The sequence below is a fragment of the Convolutriloba macropyga genome, chromosome 1 (assembly GCF_964194025.1).
Source record: "Convolutriloba macropyga chromosome 1, txConMacr16.3, whole genome shotgun sequence".
NCBI classification, from domain to species: domain Eukaryota; kingdom Metazoa; phylum Xenacoelomorpha; order Acoela; family Convolutidae; genus Convolutriloba; species Convolutriloba macropyga.
The window spans coordinates 70,931,925-70,954,393 of record NC_134468.1 but is presented as its reverse complement, the minus strand read 5'-3'; the positions used below and the strand labels follow the sequence as shown (position 1 = coordinate 70,954,393).

The 22,469-nt window shown below is 36.3% G+C and overlaps 2 protein-coding genes and 2 non-coding genes across 18 annotated transcripts in view; 1 reads left to right on the top strand and 3 right to left on the bottom strand.

The window, feature by feature from the left end:
- LOC142342119 (cilia- and flagella-associated protein 46-like) overlaps positions 1 to 22,469 on the top strand; it is a 754,419-nt gene that overhangs the window by 510,554 nt on the left and 221,396 nt on the right. For 8 of the 12 annotated variants that reach the window (XM_075393392.1, XM_075393332.1, XM_075393346.1 and 5 more), the window contains exons 20-27: positions 4,973 to 5,222; positions 5,475 to 5,624; positions 9,946 to 9,966; positions 10,794 to 10,916; positions 11,436 to 11,570; positions 11,885 to 12,060; positions 12,593 to 12,764; positions 13,604 to 13,660. In XM_075393392.1, the coding sequence (XP_075249507.1) occupies positions 4,973 to 5,222; positions 5,475 to 5,624; positions 9,946 to 9,966; positions 10,794 to 10,916; positions 11,436 to 11,570; positions 11,885 to 12,060; positions 12,593 to 12,764; positions 13,604 to 13,660 (1,084 nt within the window). Of the gene's footprint in view, positions 1 to 4,972; positions 5,223 to 5,474; positions 5,625 to 9,945; positions 9,967 to 10,793; positions 10,917 to 11,435; positions 11,571 to 11,884; positions 12,061 to 12,592; positions 12,765 to 13,603; positions 13,661 to 21,945; positions 21,961 to 22,469 lie in introns of all 12 variants that reach the window. The other 4 variants (XM_075393381.1, XM_075393374.1, XM_075393360.1 and 1 more) reach the window with 3 other exon arrangements.
- Trnag-ucc (transfer RNA glycine (anticodon UCC)) lies at positions 4,457 to 4,527 on the bottom strand. The gene has a single exon. It is a non-coding gene; the product is annotated as a tRNA-Gly (tRNA).
- Positions 13,708 to 22,349, bottom strand: LOC142342208 (uncharacterized). Of its 4 annotated transcripts, XM_075393458.1 has the most exons (6): positions 22,013 to 22,349; positions 21,339 to 21,535; positions 20,323 to 20,555; positions 19,128 to 19,294; positions 14,178 to 14,419; positions 13,708 to 13,881 (listed from the first exon to the last, which is right to left on the bottom strand). In XM_075393458.1, the coding sequence occupies exons 3-5, from the start codon at positions 20,546 to 20,548 to the stop codon at positions 14,210 to 14,212; spliced, it is 603 nt and encodes a 200-aa protein (XP_075249573.1). In that variant the 5' UTR covers positions 20,549 to 20,555; positions 21,339 to 21,535; positions 22,013 to 22,349; the 3' UTR covers positions 13,708 to 13,881; positions 14,178 to 14,209. The 4 variants fall into 4 exon arrangements, with proteins under 4 accessions (XP_075249573.1, XP_075249581.1, XP_075249589.1 ...); XM_075393466.1 differs by lacking the exon at positions 21,339 to 21,535; XM_075393474.1 differs by lacking the exon at positions 22,013 to 22,349 and having other exon boundaries at positions 20,323 to 20,552; positions 21,339 to 21,632.
- Positions 19,711 to 19,781, bottom strand: Trnag-ucc (transfer RNA glycine (anticodon UCC)). Its single transcript has one exon. It is a non-coding gene; the product is annotated as a tRNA-Gly (tRNA).

The window sequence follows — 22,469 nt, the reverse complement described above, 5'->3', positions numbered from 1 at the left end:
TTTTCTCTGAAAAATTTATCTGTGATCCACTGAATGTCTTTTCCACGCCAATGGGGTTAAAATAATATTTGAACATCCTGTATAATATTTGGATAATGTGATAAGAGTTCAAAAGTAACCAGTAATACGAAAATATCCAAATTTTCTTTTTAAAATTTTGAATTCTTGTGTTTTTGAAGTCATATAATCAATAGTTAGAAAATAAAACCGCCAAAAAATTTATTTTAGTTTCAGTAGAAAGCAATTGGGTTCTGTCAATACTGAGACTGACTAACAGTTTACGAAAATTTTAAGATTGGTTAATGTTAAAAAAAAATTTTGAAAAATTATTTTTAAATTTTTAACAGCCATTAAATTCAATAAATTCCACTGGAAGTCAATAAATACGCTCAAATATAATTCAATAGGTGTATGGGATGTTTGTCATGCATAGATGATCAATAGGACATCACAACAAGTCTTATGACCATGAAAACAACAACAAAATCAGGTAAAAACCAAAACTTCAGTAGAGAAGTGCGAGAAGAAAAGGTCGAAGCCATTTGAAACCATAAGCTTTTCTCTGAAAAATTTATCTGTGATCCATTGAACGTTTTCTTGAAGCCAATAGGAGCTGTCATATTTAGGATAATGTGATAAGATTTCAAAAGTAACCATTAATACGGAAATATCCAAAAAAATTTTTAAACTTTATGAAATCTTGTGTCATTGATGTCATATTACTAAAAGTTAGAAGACAAAACCGCCAACTAGATCAAATTTGGTTACAGTAGGACGGAAGAGATTGCTGTCATCACAGAGACTGACTTACAGTTCACGATAATGAGTTTATGATTGGTTAATGTTCGAAAAATTTTTCGAAAAATTATTTTTAAAATCTTAACAGCCATCAGCTATTACTCACTCAAAGCACTAGATATGCCCACTTAAATCTCATTACGGAACGTATTGAACTCGTAGTCAAGGATTCCATGCCATAAGACTCCAAAAATTGGTAAAACCTCAAAATAAATTCAAAATTTCGTTTAAAATTACGAAAACTCAGAGTCGAATTAGAAAAAAACATGAGCAATTCCTTGAAAACGATTTTTTGTTCATTGGGCTTCATATGACTGTAAAGGAGGTTTTTCATTAACGGAACCTCGATATGAAAAGTGACTTGTCTCTAGGTGACTTAAAAAAGCAAAAAAAAAAGTAGAAAAGTTTTATAACAAAAGAGCTCTCAAATAGATTTCAATTTTTTTTGATATTGAAGCTCCCTATGAGACCAGAACTAGTCTTTTTTATCGCCTTTAGTCTATTAGGAAAACGAAATTGGTTCATTTTTGGCAAGGAATTTAAGTTTGAAATACTATTTCTATAGAAAATATCTTAATTTGAATAAAAATCACACTAAAAGTGAACAAATATCCCGTGTTCACACAAAACTTCGATTAGTTAACTCCTCGAAAAAAAGCGAAAATCAAAAAAAATCTTTTAAATTTTGAATTCTACGCTGGACCAGCTTTTTAATGATGCCACTCAAATTTCTCTGCGATGATTATATCGATCGGCCAAAATTGACTGAACAAAAAAAATCCATTTGAGTATATAGTTCCTCCCCCCCACAAGTGGGGTCGGAACAATAACCTCTAATGACGTCATATGAAGCCTCCTAAGTGAATTTATTTACCCCCAACCCCGCTGAAGCAGGGAGCAATAGATTCTTGCTCCCACTAGTCGTTCGAGAGCAATTCTTCCGACGATAGTTGGTTATGTTTACCATTAATTTGCCGCCAATTAAGTTAAGCTGCCTTAAGTTTTGAATAAAATCACTTTAACACAGGAAAATCTAGATTTCAGGCGTGAAAAGATCACTTGAAAAGTGGTCACAAAAAGCAATTTCACACGAAAAGATAACAGGTAAAGCTTGAAGAGATCGATTCAAATGTGGTTAGACAAGAAAACGATTAGACGAGGACTCCTTCGAGCAGAAATTTGCATAGAAAAGACAACCAGGACTTAAATACGTGCTGAAGTTATTTGGTAGCAATTAGCTGTCTTACAGCTTCTGGGATCTATTCTGTTTCGGCCCCCAGTGTTTTTTATCACCCCCCCCCCCCCCTAGTTACAAATTATATGTTGTTATATATCACGTTACTATGTAAGGAAATAACACGTGCGCCTGGGGGTCATAAACGATTTATGCTCACTAAGCTTTCTACAACTCTTGTATTTTTTGAGAAACAAGCCACTATGATCCAAGCAAGCATGCGTGGAATTAGTAGCGAGTAACTAGTCAACCAAACTAGGTGGCAAGATTTGGTTATCTTCACACACTTTTCTAATGATAACACTGATGATATTTTTTATCTTTTTATATTTCATGCGTTTCTCATTTGCAGTTTCGAAATATTGTGATTACAAATTACCGGTACCTTATTTTTTGCATTAAAGAAATGGTATATCTCAGGAAAACTCTTCATTTGTAAATTGTCTAACGATTCATTATCCACTTCGTTTCATGTTTTTTTTTGTTTAAACAAGTAAATTGAAAATATAACCCGGGGGTTAAATATTACAAGTTTAAAATTATATATACAAAATTAGTACAATGTTAAAAATCAAAATTAGCGGTTCCGTTTTTTAAAGGTAAAAATAACTTTTGAAGCCACCAACGTTCCTTTCCAACGGTACAAGTTTGAATTGTTGGAGCAGATGCTGTTTTAACATGCGTTTAAACTTTGAGCGTGACCTGATAGTCCGGACTTCACGCGGAAGTTTATTCCATTTTTGGATGCTTCTTTTTTGTAATGATCGACTGCTCGACCTTAGGAGAATTAGCTGTTCAGTTCTGTTGTTTTTTCTTACTAAGACATTACCACTCAGAGAAAAACTCTCAGTGCCATCTGATTTCAATAATGAAATATCATTCCTAAGTTTTGAAACGCTCATCTGGCTTATTAAAAGTTCTGCAGGCAAATTGTTAGATTTTACTAAGAGATCTGTAGATCTCTCAAACTTTTTTCTCATATAGCAAACTTTAATTCCCCAATTGATTTGTCGATTAATTCGTTGCATTTCAGAAAATTTCAAGTTTTGAAAAAATAGAGCACTGAACGTTAAATGAGAAAGGACTAGGGATTTGAATAGCATCAATCGTGCTTTCAGAGGTAACCGATAACGTATAAGATATATGGATCTAATCGCTGTGGCCATATTTGACAGGACTTTGTTGAGTTGTACATGAAAATTTAAATTAGAATCAATCATTATACCCAAGTATCTGCAGTGACTTTGTGGTTTAATTTCTTGTCCCCGATAAACTATTGGATTAAACTATTTATCTTACGCTAGGAACTTTAAGCGGCATTTATTTGAGTGGTTACTGTGCAACGTGTAATATGTGCTTGCATTTTTGCCGCATAAGTAAAAGTCGATTTCCTTGACTCGTGAGGTATTTCATTTTTTTTTGAGAAATGAAAAGTAAATCTTTTTTGCAGTATATACCGTCATTGATTTACCTGAGAATGCTTTAAAATGTAGTTTTAGAGAAATTGTTAATTTTATGCGGTCTGTGGAGCGGACGACGGTGTAACATTTGTATGTAAAATATATGCAATTTTGTTGTTCATGTTTGGTTTTACATGATTCGATTTTTTACTTTATGGTGAGACAACTTGTATTAATTGGATTTTAGCTGTTTATCGCTCGGGCATAGCTTGTAAATTAGTATTTTAAACATTGAAATTTCCCCTTTATGGAGTCCTGATTATTTTTCACGGATTATTAAAGGCAGCCATTTTTTGATTTCTGTGTTGTTTAAACAAAACATTTTTTTCGTTTTTTTTTTTGAAAATTGATGTTTTAATTGACTAGTGGACTTGCTGATCAATGATAAATATTTTTTCACAACCTGGCATAATTTTTACCTTGTTGTCTAAACTTTTTATTTCTTTTAGTTAGATTGTTCAGATGTTAACATTATTTTTGCTCTTTGCCTGATTATGGGTGATGCTTTTTAAGCCTGAAAGGTGCATATTGACAGTGATTTTCTTTGGGTCTGGATTTTAACATTTTGATGTTTGCTGAATTTAGTGGACATATTTATTACAGTAATCGCCACTCGTATCTCAACCTTAACCCCTTTGCAATATGGCGGTTCCTTTGTTTTGGCTTGCTTGATTTCAGTTGAATGAAGGTGTTGTATACAATCTCTTTGGCAATATATAAATGTTTGGGCTAAATTCAGTTGATTCAATTTAAAATTTTTGTCCTTTTTGTTTTTTTTTGAAAAGTTTCAATTCAACAAAATGTCAGCATTCGAGTGTCGGTTTCTATTTGATTCATTTTTTAAAATTATCAAATATATAAATTTTTAATTCTATCATTGCTTGTGCAGAGTTTTGGCGTAAGTTAAGGAGAAATTAAACGTGACAGGTAAACGTTATTGGTTGGTACAAAAATCGGTACTGAATGCATCGTACGGGTATCCAACCCATGTCAACAGCTTGGAAGGCTGCTATGCTACCACTACACCAACGATGCCTGAAGTAATACAGAATTGCACCTGTTAATTCAACCCCTCCCCCATCATAGGGAGTGTATCAATCCGAAGCTCTCGTGCTATTTTGATATATAGTAACCTGGTGACACTACACGAAACCAATTATGCTTGAAACTTCCATTTTAATTAATGCCTACAGGTAAATTTATTTGGTAATCTTTGTCGCAAAGGTTGAAATGCAATCGTTCGTAAACTTTCGGTTTCGTCTACAGTTTTAGAACGGTAGATGCTTTTTTTTGTGAGAAACAGTGCTAACCTCTATCAGTCACAAGTCATAATCAATTAATGAAAAGCGTTCTCGTTTGCATACTGGCTTTCTGGTTTTCGAATTAAATTTTGAGGTCCGTGACTCGAAGGAGGACATCTCAAAATTTGATATCAAAACATCATTTCGCGAATTTTCAGCTGTTTATTTGCTTTTTTCAGCAAAGCACCATTGCTTGTAAATCTCTGCACAGCACTCGCTACTGGACTGATTTCCAACTGGACGCCAAGACCAGCGGCCAGACCCAACACTGCCAGTACTATCCGTATAGGTTCCAGTGGACACAAGAAGCCAGTTGGTGGAGGGGGTCAGAAGGGAGGCGGTGGCGGAGGGGGAGGGGCGAAGAAGGACGAGTCGGTGAAAATTAACATTGAACCCAAGGGAATGGAAGAGATCAAAAAGGCCATTGCCGTTAGTTCAGATCAGTTTACATATATACATAAACACAATAAAAATGCATTAAAACAAGTAGTTATACGGATTTGACTAAAATTATAGTTAAGGAAAGAGTTGCTTGATATATTTACAAGTACTTAATGCAGTTACTTAACACATGTTATCTATACTTGCCCTTTATGATGGGCGTTTTCTCGTTACGATGCTTGTTAATGGTAGGTATGATACCAAACATTTTTGAGGTAAACATATTGTACTTTTGCTTAGATTTGTGATTTTGGGATCAAAGTTACTAATGGAGAAGTAGCGAAAAACGAAGTGGCCATCAGTGTAAGACAGCCTCTGTTGAATGTGTGGGTGCAGGCCAAACAACTAGCATCCCAATCTATAGGCAAGGGACTGGGATGCGACGATGACGTAAGTATTCAGAATTTGAGACAAGTTCCCCAATGCGGCCAGTTTTTGGTATCAGAGATGATGTTTGAAGCTTCAATGTGGATTTTATACAAAAAAAATTTAACGAAACAAATCTGATAAGTAAAAAGATTGGGACCTTTTATGTCAGTAAAAACTGTCGGAATCTTAGACGATCGTTTTGCCTCACATACACTGACTGTTTCGCGAACACATACACACGCTTTCATTTCAGACAAAAACACTCGTTTTGTTTGTACAGGCTCACGAAATTAGGCGCTAGCAAACATTCCAAAGGTCAAAGTTCAAATTTATTGTTCCGACCCTCTTGAGGGGGGAGGAACTATATAGTCAAATGGTTTTTTTTGTTCCGTGAATTTTCGCCGCTCGATATATTCATCGTTGAGAGTTGAGACTGGTATCATTAGAAAGCTCGTCCAGCGTAGAATATGGAATTAAAAAGATTTTTTTAATTTTCGTTTTCTACAGGGAGTTATCGAGGTTTAAACTTCTGAGAAAAGAAGAGTGAATTCACGTTGTTTTTATTCACATTTTCCGGAATTTTTGCCTAAATTTTCGTCAATTTTGCTAAAATTTGTTATAATTTTTAAGAATAGTGTCGTTGATTTTATTTTTGAAGACGAACAAGCATTATTGATTGTTTTGATTTAATTTTTTTGGTCAAAAAATCTGGATAAACATTTCAAAATTTAGCCTTTTTTTTATCAAAAACAGCACGAAATAAGCTACTTTAGTCCACTTTGATTAAGTTTGCCGACAGTACACCCCCAAACAACACTCATACAATCTTTGTAGACTCAGAGGGGGGCTATTTCTACTTCAGAGTCCGCTAAGAGTGCACTGTAGTGAAAACTTTGCCGTTTTTTGCTAACTTTACTCGTTGATTATCAAAAATGCAGAATTTATTTTGAGTTTTCAACTAACAAATTATCTATATCTACAACATTCGAAAAATCAATTTTTCCTAACGGACAATAAGTATTAGCAGGGCTAGCTTTGGACCATTCTTGGACTGTTACAATCCAAAAAAAATCGGGTTGTAATCAGTCGGTCTTTTTTTTTCAAAAAAAAAGACTTTTTTTAATAATAAAGAACAGAACATATCAAATCAAAGCTCAGGAGTGATAGGTCCAACCAATTCGCTTGCTAAGCAGCTCCAAGCTAATGCATTTAGTTTTTTAATTGAAAGTTTATGGTTGTTTCTTTTTTTAAAAATAATTGACTTTTCAATAAATAATGGCTTAATTAACTTTTCCTCTATTTTTTTCTTATTTTGTTCAACTTCCAGCTTAGTGTCAGCAAAGAAAGACTGCTTCTTCTTTCTACTGATTTAACATTTATACTCGGTTGCAGTTTTAAGCCTGAAGTTATTGTTTTCTGGCTTTGATACTACAAGATTTAAGATTTTTGTTTGTTTTGATATTTGCCAGTTTTTCACGTTTTCTAATTTTGTCACATTATCACATTATTGACAGTTCTCATGTCACCTCATTAGCATTTAGAAAAAGGAACAATTGAACATATTAAAATCCTGAAAGATATACATCATCGTTTTAACGGCCTCGACGCCTCTTTCTTGAAGAAATCAATTGAATTTTTTAATTTTGTCTCGAACTGTCATTTATACTTTGTCGTTTCGGTCAAAAATGAATGAGGACAGGTCCTAATGCCCTTCTATGCAAGCAGTGGTAATCGTAAATTTGTGGTAATATTGATTGATTCCTAATGGTATTTATTACTTTGAAGTTAACTGTTTCAAAAAAATAAGTTAATTTTTTTACTTTACTGTTTTGTTCTTTTTTGTATAATTGTTACCAAACCTTTTTATGGACTGGTCGCATATATTTTCTGGTGATTTATAAGTTATTTTTGTTTAGTTTCAGGTTTATCTGACGGTATGTTGATTTTGCTATTAAATTTAGTTTTTAAGAGGGCCATAAATTTTTTGATGTAATTAATGTTTGTTGTTGTTGTTGTTTGATTTTGCTGTTCGTCTTGACTCGCTTTCTTAATATTGACATTTTACAGCAATCTAATGCATCAATTTTTACTCCACTGAGTTATTTGCTTTGGAGGCTATCTTATCGTTCTTACAGAATTTTTTGAAAAAGACTTGGGCTTTTTTGGGATTCGCAGAAAATAATTTTTGGGTTTTTCTGTCTGTTCCTCATTTGGTAGACAATTATGCCAAAATTGTGGATGGGCGGGGTCGGAACCTTATGTGCCATCGCACATTACCGAGCCGCCTTGTTGCTTTATATGCGTGCCTAGAGTTTTCAAACGTTCGCTTGCATTTCAACTTTCAGCTGAGGTATACTTAGAGATGTACTTAGTTTCGAATTGCTCTTTTTGCATATGGGCAAACCTCTCGTTTTTAGAGACAAGCTCTTGATTTCACAGACTTTAGCTTTGTATTGGAGAATTATATAAAGCTGGAGCCTCCCATTTAATTGGATTCGATTAATTCTTTTCGGAAATGGCAATATTTCATTGGATACTCTAAAATAGACCCTCGATTGTTTAATTAAGCAATGTGTTGTTGCTGTTCTGAAAAATGTATACATTTGAAGCGTATAGAAAAAAAATGCGTCTAAAACCCCGCTTAAATTCTCAACTTACCTTAGCTAGCAAGGTCACTTGAATAAAAAGTAGATCTCTGAGTTTGTAGTGTTTAATTGCTCTCGAACGAAGTTTGATGCAATTATTGTAAACTTGCTGCTCTTTTTGGACCCTATGAAGTTGGTGTTTTTGCACCCATAAAAGTTTCTAAGCTATGCCCATAAATTAAGTTGTCACCTGCATGTCGTTCGATATCAATTCATCCGACGGTGGTCGGTTTATATTTGCAACCCAGAATCACAAAATTGAAAGTTAAACGTCAAAGAAAATGTTAAGTAGATGCTATAGAATAAAATTTAAACATTATTTTGAACCTTTTTGAGCTTTAAGAATTGTTGATTAAAATTTTTTAATAACAAAACGATCATGTACATGTTTTTTAAAAACATTAATTGAGATCTACCCGGCAGAAGATAGTTAACACGTCAGTTCAATTTTTCAAATTAATTGTGCAGACAAATTTAACCTGTTCACATTGAATTTTGCAGTCAAATTTTACCTCTTCAAATTGAGTTTATTTAATGTCCACCTATGTCGCCAAAAAATTGAACAAAATTTCACGATTAAGTTTTATAGTTATGTCAGTTCAAGACCATTTCCTAATCTGAATCCGGTCAATACACTGTTCAATGCTCTTCGAATTTGTGTGGTTGAGGTTTCGGGAAAAATTTCCTATCGGTTAGACCAATTCTTTCATTTCTCGTTTTGTTTATTTAAACACCATTAATTTAACCGAACTCAACTATTTTTGTGGTTACTTAGTGAATGCTTTTGATGCGTTTTGTCGTGTCCCATGATTCGAATTTCAAATTGATAATAGATAAAGGAATACGCAAAATTACTGTTTAAGGAAATTGGTTTTGAAAAAGCCTTTTGTTTAGTATTAATTCAAACGCGATAATGAAATTTTATGCAGATAAATGGAAAGCTTACAGAGTTTATTAGCATGTACTTTTTCATCGGGAATTCATGAAAAAATATAAAACAAGAGGTAAATATCAAAAAGAGTTTCATTTACCCTTCTGTTTCGGGAAGAGCTTATTTCTAAAAACTTTTGCATCTTTCCTGCAAGAACGATTTTCGAAAGGCTTTTTGTGAAAAATTTATAGCGTAGGGGTTTTCAAATGATAATAATTGTGTCTTTCTCCATTGAATATTTAGGGTGTCGAAATTGACAGAACAAAAAATGCTAACAGAGTTGATGTCACATTACTTGAGGTCGGAACAACAGTACTTTACAACGCATGCAACCATAATGCTTTAATGCATTCATGACAAAACATTGGATTACCATTTTTATCGAAATTTCTATTGAAAAAAAAATCGAAATTTTCTGGAAAAGAAATTTGAGGTCAAAATTATTATTTTAAAAGGATTAGTTTCGTTTTCAATTAAGTTTTTAGGGGAATTGGTATGAAGTATGAGGAAACGATAAACAAGAAAATATTTACGAAAATTTAAGGAGTGTATTAAGCACTTTTATCCTAAAAAAGTGGGTACCTACCTTTAACAAAATAAGGACCGCCTAATCTTAATCCAACCATAAAAATGAGTCATAATCCTTTTTATAGTTGGTTTAAGATTGGACGCGTCGGAATTTAATGTTAAGTGGTACATTACTGATTCTCCTGGTCATTATTATTGTAGATTTACATGTGGTCCTTAATCTGTTTGTTCTTTCTAGCCTCCTCATCATAAGAAATGGGTACGAACGAATCGTCTTTCTTTTTTCTTTCAGTTGTTTTTAGTTTCTTTGCCACATATATCTATTTTTTTTGTCCACAGCCAAATATTTATGACTTGATTGAAAGTAGTTGAAGTGATTCAGTAGTACTATTTCAATTGAATACTGATTGATAGATTTATTGAAACTGTCGATTTCAGTTTTCTCTTCAACTGCGCCAAGTTTATGGCGCAAATCATACGAGTGGTAGCAAGCCTCGATCTAGCCTAAAACAGGCCAAGGTTAAGTGACACCATATCGTCTCAATCAAACATCATTTAGTTGCTAGAAAGGTGCTTTTGGTCGATGATATTTTATGATCTTGTTTTGAACGTACATCTAAAAGATCATTTGGAGGATCCAGTTGATGTTTACAACTGCTACTCAGGCCACGAGTATTGGATTTTTTTTACTCAGGCGACATTTTTTGGTATTTACTTTTTATAATTTATTCTCAGAAAAAATTCTTTCGTGAATACAGTATTTCAGTTAAAAAATATTAAAATTTTGGTTCTTTCCCATTATAGCCATCCCCCACGAAATTATAGCCCCCCATTATGGTATAATTGCCATGATTGGGGGGTTATAATGGGAAGGACCCAAAATTTTTGTCCTCTAATCTTCCTCTGACGTTCGACTGTGGCATTTCCGCAACTACGTAAAATGTCGAGAAACCACTCTCGTCTCAGAACACTTAAATCATTCATTAAATATTTGTATTAGTTTAGAAATTTTAGAAGTTCATTAGGGTTCATTAAGTTTTAGATTAACTGGTTAATAATGGATGTAAACAAAGTCAGTCTCTTTAGGAAGCAGCCGATGGTAGTGGAGCTGGACAGAAATTGGCAACGAGAGTGATGGTTGCAGTGGAGATGTTCTCTCTCAACTCAAATGGACTCTTCGAGTTCAGAGAGTGTCCTTCTCTCAATGAGGTATATCATCTATTTGATTACAAGATGCACCCAAGCCGTAGCCTGAAGGTTATCATCCACAAATTTCGCATAATGAAGGCTCCCCGGATTCCAAATTACTTCGAGAGTTATCACTTCCGATAACCCTATGTTAGCCGGATGTTTTAGGAAGTATTCCATGACATAAGGTCAAAAGAACAGGCATTAATTTGATTATCAAACGTTTGTCAGTTTTTTTGCTTAAATAATGACAGTGTGCTCCTTGCCGTTGAACAATTTTCGTTATTTTAGCCTTTGTTTTTTTTTACTAATGCACGTTTATTTTGTGATAACTGTCTTTGAAGCCCAATTAGAGCTTGAATTAGCCAGACACTTATTAACCAAGTATTTTGAAGTGTGTAAACTTAGATGTAAAATGTCTATATTCTTTCGAGGTCCTGTTTAACCTCTTCGCTTTAATACTGAGTAACCGCTGTCTCGACCATTCGTTCACTCGTCACAATCTAAATGTTGCTAAAGGGATGGTTTCATGCGTTTCAGTTGTACTCTATGAGTGCTGCGTGCAAATGGTCTGATCGCAACATTCAGGTGCAGATCTGGGCAAGATTAGCCTGCCTTGCTTACGACTCACGTGACTTCAACTTGTCTGTCAAGTGCAGCGAACAGGCATTTCAGGTCAGTTGAAGTTCATTGTTAGTTTGTTAAATCGATCAGAATGTAATAAGTAATAGAAGTTTGGAACTGGAGGAAAAAGGAGTTTTTATTTATTTCATTTTTTAAAAATTTTTTAACTTCATTGAATATTACGTACAATGATGTTGATTAGCTCCGTAAATATATATTTATTTGGGTAAAGTGAACAGCATCTGGTTTTGCCCTTTTACCTGGTTTTTATCCTCTCCTTGACATTTAATTTACTACCTTCGCTTTTCTGTACTAACCTAATTGATTCTTTTACATGATTACCTTTTTTTGGTTTTACATTGCAGGTAGAGGACGACGGCTGGCTGTTGAAGCTGAAGAGGAATGACCACTTTAAGTTCACAGTGTTCTACGAGATGCTGAGCAATGCTGCCTGTCTCAAGGGACAGTGTCTCAGACAACTCATGCACGGCAATAACCCCATGAGGAGACAAGCACTCGAACAGTTTCTCAATGCATGCAGGTACAGTGAGACTCCTTTTAAGGGCCTCTTTTTGTGTAACGTCTGTGAAATTGGACCAGTACTAGATAAGAATCTTCCTCTTTCTCTTGAAATCCTAATTTGCCAGCCCTTTAATAGTTGTATGCTACGTTTCGTTGGGTTTTCTAATTAGCCCTTCTGTTATGTTTTAGCAGTTTTCCTCTCAACAGTACTGTATGGTGAACAATAATGTTTTCACCTTCCTAGACCTCCTTCACTAATGTAGCGTATAAGATGAAATTGGGGAGATACGATTCTTGCGGTTGAACAGGGCCTTTTATCGACGGGCGCTCGACTTTGAGGGATAAAGTTCGAAGTGGCTGTTCTTGTGTTCGTTTTACCGAAACTGGTAATAATAGTATTACTCGGTTTTTTAATCTTGTATTTCGACGCAACTTTGCGCCGGGCTCTCATATTACATGCACGTTTATTTTTTAATTAAAAATATTTGCTCTTTTGATACTCTTATATGATGTATAAGTTGCAGTTTACTCTTCAGCAATTGCCTGTTCAGGTATGCAAAGAAAGCTTTGAACTACGAGTTGGTGATGACAGCAGCCAGACACTACTGGAACACTGCACTTCCCCTTGTCAACTCTAAGTTGGAGAGGGAGTTACTTCAGGAGTCTCTCTCCACCATCCTCAAGTGCATAAACGACACTGTCGACAGGGAGAAGGAACGACTCGTAAGTATTGAGAAACCCGGGTTTGGGTCTGCAGTTAACAACAACAAAATGTTGCGGCATGTTTAAACCAATTAATTTTGTTCCCAATAAGCCCCTATCCGAATAAAATAATTTTTAAAATGTGAGAGGACAGTTTTGCTTATTAGTCTGTTTTTTTAGATGTAATTATTCCATCATTTTTATGAACGTTTTTCTATCCAATGGTTTTTGCTTAATTTATTTAGATGTTAATTTCTGCGCCAAGATATTTATTCCGCGGCGGCATAAAAAACATAATTGACTAACGTCGGGCGAATTGCTCTCAAACGACCGGCGAGCGGTTGGCTTCGTCAGTAGCTAGCCACGGTGGGTGGGGGGGGGGGGGGGGTGCACCGGGAGCTGATGGGGGGCAACACTGAAAGAAACGCCCTTCACACCATAAGTATAAGTCTCCAAAACAGTTTGAGCTGAAACAGAGCTGAAGGGCTCTAAGAGCACTTAATGCCCGTTGGGCGCTACCTGTTTATCCAGTTTTTGAGGACGAAAAGTCAAAAGCGTCAGACGAAAAATCGGTCAAGCGAAAAATTGCATAAAAAAGACCGACAGGACTAATATAATTGCTACAAACTTCGTTTGAGAGCAATTAATCATCGTAAAAGGCTCTTCCTGATGTTTACTAGTCCTCTAGTAACAGAGTTATCCTTTTCATAGTTTTGTCGCACTGCACCATAATTTTCGTATATACTTTAGTTCTGGGTATAATGTGGCTGCTGAAATGGTATATAGTTTTGGGATGCCCCTATCATCCAATAAATGTTCTTGGTTAATTTTTGCTGGCGCAATAACCAAATGCTTTTCAGATGGGCGAAAGTCTTTTGAAAAGACTAGACTTGGATAATACCAAGAAACAGCTTCAGGTCTATTTGTGCCCTTGTGTAAAAAAAATTCAGTTCATATAAAGATTTCATCAATTTTTCAGTTAAATGGGTAATCAAAAGTAGTTCGTGAAAAAGAAGTACTTAAATTAGCACCAGAAGAAAGTCTGAGTTTTGAGAAGAATCAGCATGAAATCAAATCAGTGTGTCGTCTCATTCTTTCCAGGAGTGTGTCATAAATTTACATATAGTGTCCGTTTAATCTGAGAATGTCATTGAGCCGATGTAATTACGAGTCAAGTTAAAATCTTATATGAACAAACTGATGCGCTTTTGCGATAATAAATAGTTCAAATAGTTAAGAGGTGGCACTAGCCATTAAGATTCCTTGGATGAACAATTAGTGACCTCTTATTGAGTGAAAAATCGCGAATTTTCAGAAACGGGTAAAATCATGGCACATTACGTTAGATTTTCATTATTGGCATTTGGACATATAGCTTGACCTGAAATAGAATCTCATTAAGGTGCTGAAAGTTTAAATTTGGCTTTATCTTACATCGGCGTTCTGAGCGTTATTTGTCCTGCTCATTACGATCGGAGAGGATTGAACTCTGCCATGTCGTGTAATATTTGCATGAATAGGTCTTTGTCCTTGTGGGTTCGACGCCACAGGAACTCAGAGAAGTGCAGATCCAGTCGGATCTTGGGGTCATTCTGCTTCAATTTTTTCAACTTTTTTGGCTTTGCTTTTGCCCAGTCCAAGGCGGCCGCCTTGTCGTCCACTGCGTCTTGATTCACCTGTGCAGGTTCAAAACATCCTCCTCATCATTTTTTAAGCACTCTCATTTTTTGTTTTCCGAAAATTGCCATGACCGCAAAGACACTGTAAAAATTTTACCTCAAAACGCAATGATGGTCAGCTTAACTTTTATTTGGTACTTTTTTGTTCTATATCTGCTTTTTTCAAATAGTTTCTGCTGAAAAATGAAATTTGGAAATACGAAAGATGCTCTTATGTTTGTTGCCTGCGAGGCATATGAACACAAAAGTGGGAACAAAGACTGAAATGGATGATGGCTCGTTTTGTGCCAAAGTACCAAAGACGGCTGGCTGTATTTGATATTCACTTCTCATTACGCAATTATATTCACTAGACGTATAATTATAAATATACCATAATAGGGGCAATAATTTTGTGGGAGGCCTTAATGGAAAGACCCGAAAATGCTGCACAATTCAACAAACGGTTCTTGATTTGATACTAGCGCATGTCATGTACCCCTCCACAGTCTCTGACGCTGCTTTCCAAAACTCAGTTACTCTGTGAAAAACGGCAAATGTGCGTTTAGTGTGATTTTCCCTACTAAGGTGTGAGAGAGCCAAATTAGAACGGGCTAAATTTTCTTACAACAGCCATTTTTAATTATGGCGAAAATTGTCAGTGGCAGAAAATTGCCGGAAAATAGTGGGTAAAAATTTCCTTTTTGGCGTAAATTATTTGTTGACTTAAAGCGTGTTTCAGCAGCTATCTATCTCTCAAATCACCAGCGAAATGAGATATGACAAACAACTTACAATCAATTGAAGTGCTGGTTAAAATGTTGTACATTTTTAGTATGAAATTTCGTACATATTTCTTAAGCATGAATTAAATTTTGACAAAAGAAACATTCGAAAATCTACAGGCTCAACTAGAATATGCCGATTTAACCTCCTAGTTTTTCCGGACAGCAAAAGTATGACAGCAATGCCAATATACCGAATATGAAAAAATACCCTATATTTTGTCCGGTGTCAGGACATTTTACCCAATATCATTTTACCCAATGCCATTTTACCCAACCTGCCTTTTTACCCAATGCCAAATTACCCTAAGTATCCATTAATTACTATAATCTGAACAATTAGGTACCCGTAAAAAAATTTCTACGGTATTAAGTAACCAAAAGCATTTAGTTTAAACATAATCATGCTATCCTTTAGGTACCAGTCAACAATTAACAAGATATAAGGTAATCCATTGTACTTAATTTAAACACGACGATAAAACCACATACTGAAATGTGTTAATTAAACCTTCTTGGGGCATCATTCGGAGCAAACTTGTGTAAAAAATATACGCATAGAATGAGTTCAATTACTTGGGGTACGTCCCAGCGAGATAGATTGACTTTGATCATTTTCCATAAGAAATTAGAAACAAAAACGACTACTCATTGGAAGTGTACAAAATGGAACTTACACAAATGCATCATGACTGCTATTGCCGCCAACGAGCATTTATTATCCACAAAAAATGAGCACAATCATTAAATTATTCCCGGGCACGTTGAAGCGAAACAAATTGTGGGCAAAATGAAAAAAACAGCCAGAACAGAGCAAAATTCAGTAAACAATATGATAATTGCCTGTAACCTTCAGCCAATTGAGTCAGATATTGCAACACAATTGTCCCTGCCGACACGATCAGCAATCAGCGGTCCGTGAACTTGATATGAAACTATCACAACCGGACAGAGGATTAAATTATCCGCTTACGTGTGATAAAACATGCTTGTAATAGCGACTGCTAATTTGTAATTGGATTGTTGAACAAAAAGATCAAAGGGAATTAGTTGGCTATGACGGCATTTGGTATTTTGTCATTGGTTATATTGTGATGTAACTGTCAGAGGATTCCGAAATTTATATTCTAATTTGTTTAGACCCCAATTTTGCTGTTTGTTGAGACATATGAAGAATGTTTAACTATGATACATTAAAAAAGAAAGGAAAATGCAATTGAATCTCCGCACTTGAATATCCAAGTCTTCTTGAGTGGGCTTTTATGTAACTGAGCCAATGATAAATGTTTTAGGTCGAAAGTTTGCTTCCAAATCTTCCAAGAAGCTTGCCATTAGGCGTCTAAGGTTTCTTTACAGAATGTTCGCATATATTTTACCACACCGGAGCTTACAGTGACTTCCGGAACTTACAGTGACTGGAGAGAAAAAATTATAACCGACTAACATCAGAACAATTGCTCTCGGACGAACACATGGAGCTGAAATCTATTGCAGCCTGCTTCTTGCGGTGGGAGAGGAGTAAATCCAATCCCTAAGGGGGCTTGTAATGACGCCATTAGAGTTTATTGTTTACCAGTAACATAACCGACTAATTTCGGGCCAATTGCTCTCAGAAGACCAGCCAGAGGTTCGCTTCACTATTATCCAGCTGGGGCTTAGTGTTGCTAGCTTTAGGGGGATGAGTGTGTGTGTGTGTGTGTGGGGGGGGGGGGTCAAGGGACAGGGGGTAGAGTTGGGAGGGCTGGACGAGAGGGTGTACAAATTGCCAGTTGGAGGAGAGTGGACGGGGGAGTGATTGGGGTGGGGGAAAAGGGGGTCATACTTTAACGCATCAGGCTCTAAGACAGCTGCTCACCCTACGGGCTTTACCTTTTCATCCGACTTTTGATGACAAAAACTCCAAAAGTGTCAGACAAAAAGGTCTCTAGGAAAATTAGAGAAGACAAGAATCGCATGAAAAACACAGAACAAAGTTCTACGTCAAAAAACTTCGTTTGAGAGCAATTAAAACACTAATCCTACATAATAAATGCAAGACAGCTTAGGCACCATATTTAACGAAAGGCGAAAAAGCTTGTCTGAGACTATGAAGAGCATGTTTAAGAGCTCTCAAGAAGGGTGGTTAAGATGACAGATCGCATGAGATCAATTACAGAAAAAGGTGCTCTCTTAAAAGGTCAATGTCCAAAAAATGCAGATTTAGGAGCTATTGACCGAAATGCGAAGAGTGAATGACCGAAAAATGTGGATGATAAAAGGTGTATGCGCAGAAAAAAAACAGGGATGTAAGAAAATTGACAACAAAAAGGTCATAATTAGGAATAGATACAAAGTGAGTTCAGTGTCCAATGAAAGTCCTGATGCAAAACGATTTTTGAGAAAGCGCGGATTTTTATTTTCGCTTCCCTTCTCTTTATTAATAGCTGTGATAGTGATAGCTGAGCTGAGCTATTATTGGCCTTTACTTGGCCTTTTTTCGTCAACAAGATGTTTGGCAACCATATGAGGTTTTGGCTTTTATGAACTAGTTTTTGTTGGCTTAGGGAGATATAAGATTTATCGCTCACGACCAAATAATTTCTCGTTTAATTGCTTTCCAACAAATTTTTACAAACAATTTTTGCTTGAAGGATCCGGATTTTTGATATACTTGTTTGCCTTTGGTTTCTCATGCTATCCTACAGATTTTTAAGCACTCGAAACAGCTTCTTACTTTTAAAAATGAGGTAAAAATTGCACTTTTTTTCAAAATTTAATAGTTGTTTACATGAGGTTCTGACATTGCTATCAGCTGCTTGAGAAGCTTACCGTCAAGGCACTTTGCAATTAGACCCTTATTCCTTTCGAGGGTATTTCTTCGGATGTTTGACGGCTGTTTCATTGTCATTTGAGCAGAACACATTAAACTTCTATTTATGTACCCATTTAGCGGTTTTGCTTAAAATTTTTGTCCATGGCATTGTGCTCACTTTTTTTATTTTTGTTGTGAATTTTTCAATTAATACAAATTAGTAAATAAATCAGTTTTTGGTAAATGCATCATTGAAATTAAAATAGGGATGCACACATATGTTCTTCCAAAGGTCTGTGAACATTTTCAATTAAAATTTATTGAGCTTGCTTTTACGGACCTGCTAGCAAACTTTAAATGGCAAATAAATTGGCGCAGTTTTCATTTGACTTCTAGTAATCAAGTTGCGCCACTTAATTTAAGTGCTGGCAGTTGTGAATGACAGAGAAATTTAGATCACGCAAAACGAAAAGTCAAGATTGTAAAAGCCATTCGAACCGTCAAAACGGTCAAGCAAATATTCTCAAAAAAGACCAACATGTTTATAATAATTGCTTCAAACTTCGTTCAAACAAGAAGCAAAGTGGGGGTCTAAGTTCCTTGAGAGTTACCGCGCAGCCCCAACTCGGTTCTAGAATCTTGTGGGCCTCCATACATCTGGCTGATGTGGAATTTTTGCATGATTGGTGAAGTATTCATAGTGATCTCATGGGTGGCTTTGAGCGCCAGTCTCATGAAGATGGAGGGGAGTGATGTTTTAAGAATTTCACTTGAGAGGCATCTTTTCTGCTAGCGCCCTCTCAAGCACAGCTAAGGTTTGCATAGCTAGGGTTTGCATAGCTACGGTTTGAAAGTATTACGTATTCAACCAAAATTTGTTGCATATAACGTAAGCATCAATAAAAATTTCTGTATTAGATCATTTTTGGTATTATCGGCTACAATAATTAAGGGCTTGATTTTTTAAAACTTCTTAAGGAAACTATTCTAAAAGTGTCTTCAATCTACCTAGACACTCTTGTTTCAATGAAATGCAAATATCGCTCTCACAATTCGCGAAAACTTAGATTTTGGGGGGTGCAAATTTAACGGCTATATAAGTCTGGGGGGCGCAAGCAGAAAAGATCCCTTGAGAGTCAGGTGAATTTACCTGGAAGTACTGTGCGCATACTTCGCGCAGCTGGTTGTTCCAGTAGGCAGCCTCCTTGGTGGCGATAGCAAAGCCTAGTTCCTGGAACATGGTGTCTGGGTCAGTGGTGTTCCCTTTGGACCACGAGTAGATGAAGAGGATGAATTGCTCGTACGACAGTTTAGAACCTTAAACATATCTCATTATGTTGATTACTTGGATCTTTTCCGTTTGTGCCCCCCCCCCCCCCCCGTACGTTCTGCGCCCCCCAATTACAAAGCACGTGTCATTACACAGTAAATCATTATGTAAAAACATGGCATATGGCACGTGCGTCTGGGGGGTGCAAATAATATGCACCCACTAATCTCGAGGCACAAACGGAAAAGATCCGATTACTTTCATGTTATACGAAAGTCGATTTGCAGCTGACTTGACAAGGATTTTAAATTGTTCAGTTTTGGAATTTCCATTGTTACGGGCACGCAGGGTGCTGTGCGTGGTCGCATTATTATGGAAAGTTCATGGAGAATACTCATTTCCTGTACGAAGTTTATAAAATAGGAATTAAGTTTAAGTCACGATTCATTAAGGCCAAAAAGTGTGCATCGTACGGGAATCGAACCCATGTCAACAGCTTGGAAGGCTGCTATGCTACCACTACACCAACGATGCTTGTTAATAATGGCCTCTATAAATGACTATACGCCCTTTCTACCATTGATCGCACAGGCGGTACAAGCACGAGCCATTTCCCACATTATAAGCTGGTGTCCGAATTTACAACTATTCAAGGCTGTGAGTTACAACTGTAATCGAAGGGAGCCGAGTTTGTGATCGTGAACTTAGCAAACATGTATCCTTTCTGTTACCACCCCAACGAGTCAGACCCATATAGCTGCAATTGAAGCACCGCACCCAAAACCGATATCTGACTACCAAACGGAATCTTTTCCATTCCCAAGCTGATGCCCCAGGCTATAGATCAGACTCAAGTGCGCTCGAATTAATCGGCCTCTGATCAGACCTCTATCCTGCGCTCTTGAGGTCGCCCAGACCATGTTATAACCACCGCAGAATACACAGGTTTGCGCTGAGCCGAGTCTGACAAGCCGAATCTAAGCCAGGCTTTTTCAGCGAATGAGCGTCTTTTTTGAAGAACCTCGTCAATTTAACACCCTTTTCCCTATTGAAATCAAGTTTGCTTTTCACTCACCTTCCAGCATTGATCCAGTTTTAATTTGAATTTGCCTGGAGCATTTCTTAGTTCGACATCGCCAGCGGTCTTCGCGGACTGCCAAACTGAGTTTCATGGGTCCTCCACAAAAGCGACAGAACCTTTCCTTGTGCATGATTCCATGATGTTGTAGAAACAGAACCGCGTTCTCCTTCGATTTGATGAACTCGCAAAGCGTTGTGAACTCCATCACCTCAAGACGCATAACGCTGCTTCAAACACAACCAGCTTATAATTTTAAGTTAAAATATTAACCATTGTAAGAGTTTTATGTTGAGAAAGTATCGCGTACTCTAGCTGGCTAAGCATACTCAATCACTAAGCAAAATTTGTAATTGTAGTGATAATATATCCTAATTTATGTATAATTAACGAAAAATCAGATTTAATTATTATTCTTGATAACATTTTCACTAGTCCCACTCCAAATTAGGGATCTTTTCAACAATTGCCCCCCCTTTTGCAAAAGGGGGGGGGGGGGCTATTCTTGAATAGAATTTAAGCGAGCGATTTATTAACCAATCAGAGACGACTAATAACTTTCCTTGTATGCTCATACTGTGTTAAACTGGATAGAATAAAATGCGCCATGCTAGGGCAATTAGCCGAATTGGAATACAAAGCGAAAAGAATTTCCGACTGGCGGGTCGGTGGGCGCGCTTCGCGCGCGTCGCGGCTTCGCCGCGATAACCGACCCGCGATTTCCGGATTAAATCCCACAGCGCATGAGAGGCATGGCCATGAACAGTGGTCTGCAATTGCGCTTAAACTGACATTCGGCTATCTAAACTGTAGGCCAACTAATATTGTGGTAAAGTATAGCACAAAAGGGGTGGCGATTCTCTACTAGGTACCAAAGGGGGGGCAATTGTTGAAAAGATCCCAAATTAGATATCTATGCAACTAAATTACAACTTAGCTATTTGTTGAATTTGTTTGTGAGTCTATTTTCCAAACTTCTAATTCTACTTTTGAATGTAATAAACATTTGAAACAGCGAATCAATGTCTTTTAGAAGAACCGTCCTCAATTTAATAGCCCTTTTGCCAGTTGAAATCAAACTAGCTTTTAACTGTTCAAAACAGTTTGAGCGTTTTTCAAAGTCTGAATAACTGCAGATTTCACGTTTCCCCAAATACGAAATGTGAGAAAAGAGTGAACTTCCCCGCAAGATGAAATATGAAGTTTATCTCTGAAGCACAGAAAATGTTACGAAAAGTCAGAAGTGACTTCCTAACGTGATTTTGTTTCTCCATCGAGACATGACAAGTCATTTTCCAAAAAGAACTCAATAGATAGGACGTATTACGTTGGTATTCAATGCACTGAATGAATAATGCATGATATAACGACCATGTAAAACGTATAGTTAGCTTTTATTTTTATAGGCTAAAGTTTTTTTCCACAGGTCATGGCTTTTCTAAGGAGTATAGCTATTCAACGTTCGATATCAGATAATATTTGCGGTATTTGCGCCGCCTAACCTGTGAAAACTATAATTATTTCATATCTAGCCATTGCACTGCGGCGCGCATTTCGTCTATCTCTGTTATCGAAAGTTTGCAGTTCAATATGGGTTTAAAGGGACTGTTTTTAATACAGGAGGAGGAGGAAAATGTGGGTATACAAAAATTTAACGATAATGAAGAAAAGCTTTGCCTGTTCTAACCTGCCGTTTTGCTGCTTCTCGCATTTTTATAATACTTCTCGCTTGATACTCTTTAAAAAGTTTCACGAATAAACTTTTTTACCACGTGAAACTTTGCTAGATTTACAAATAATTTAATTAAATTTAAGTACTATTTAATAATAGGTGTGAATTACGCGTGGTTGTGATTTCAATCAAATATATTATACGAACTCATTTAAACAGGGATTTATAGTTAATTAGCGTGGCGTGTTAATGCTTTTGTGCTCTTGCTTAGCTTTTCAAAGCTTCGCGTGTGTTTAAAATTGAATAAATTTCTTGGTTTGCTTTGTTTGTTTATCTAGAAGTAAGAAAGACAATTGGGCCAAAGTAGAGTTTCATTATTTATGTTTTCAGTTGCCTTGTAATCTATCCATGCTTTGATGCTTTGAAAACGTGTAACAGAAAATAGCAAATTATTTATTTATTGACTGTCACC

Coding starts and splice junctions, on each gene's coding strand:
- LOC142342208 (XM_075393458.1), bottom strand. CDS start 20,548: ATGCGTCTTGAGGTGATGGAGTTCACAACGCTTTGCGAGTTCATCAAA. Junction 19,295..20,322: donor AACTGGATCAATGCTGGAAG/GTGAGTGAAAAG, acceptor GATATGTTTAAG/GTTCTAAACTGTCGTACGAG. Junction 14,420..19,127: donor TATGCGCACAGTACTTCCAG/GTAAATTCACCT, acceptor GAACCTGCACAG/GTGAATCAAGACGCAGTGGA.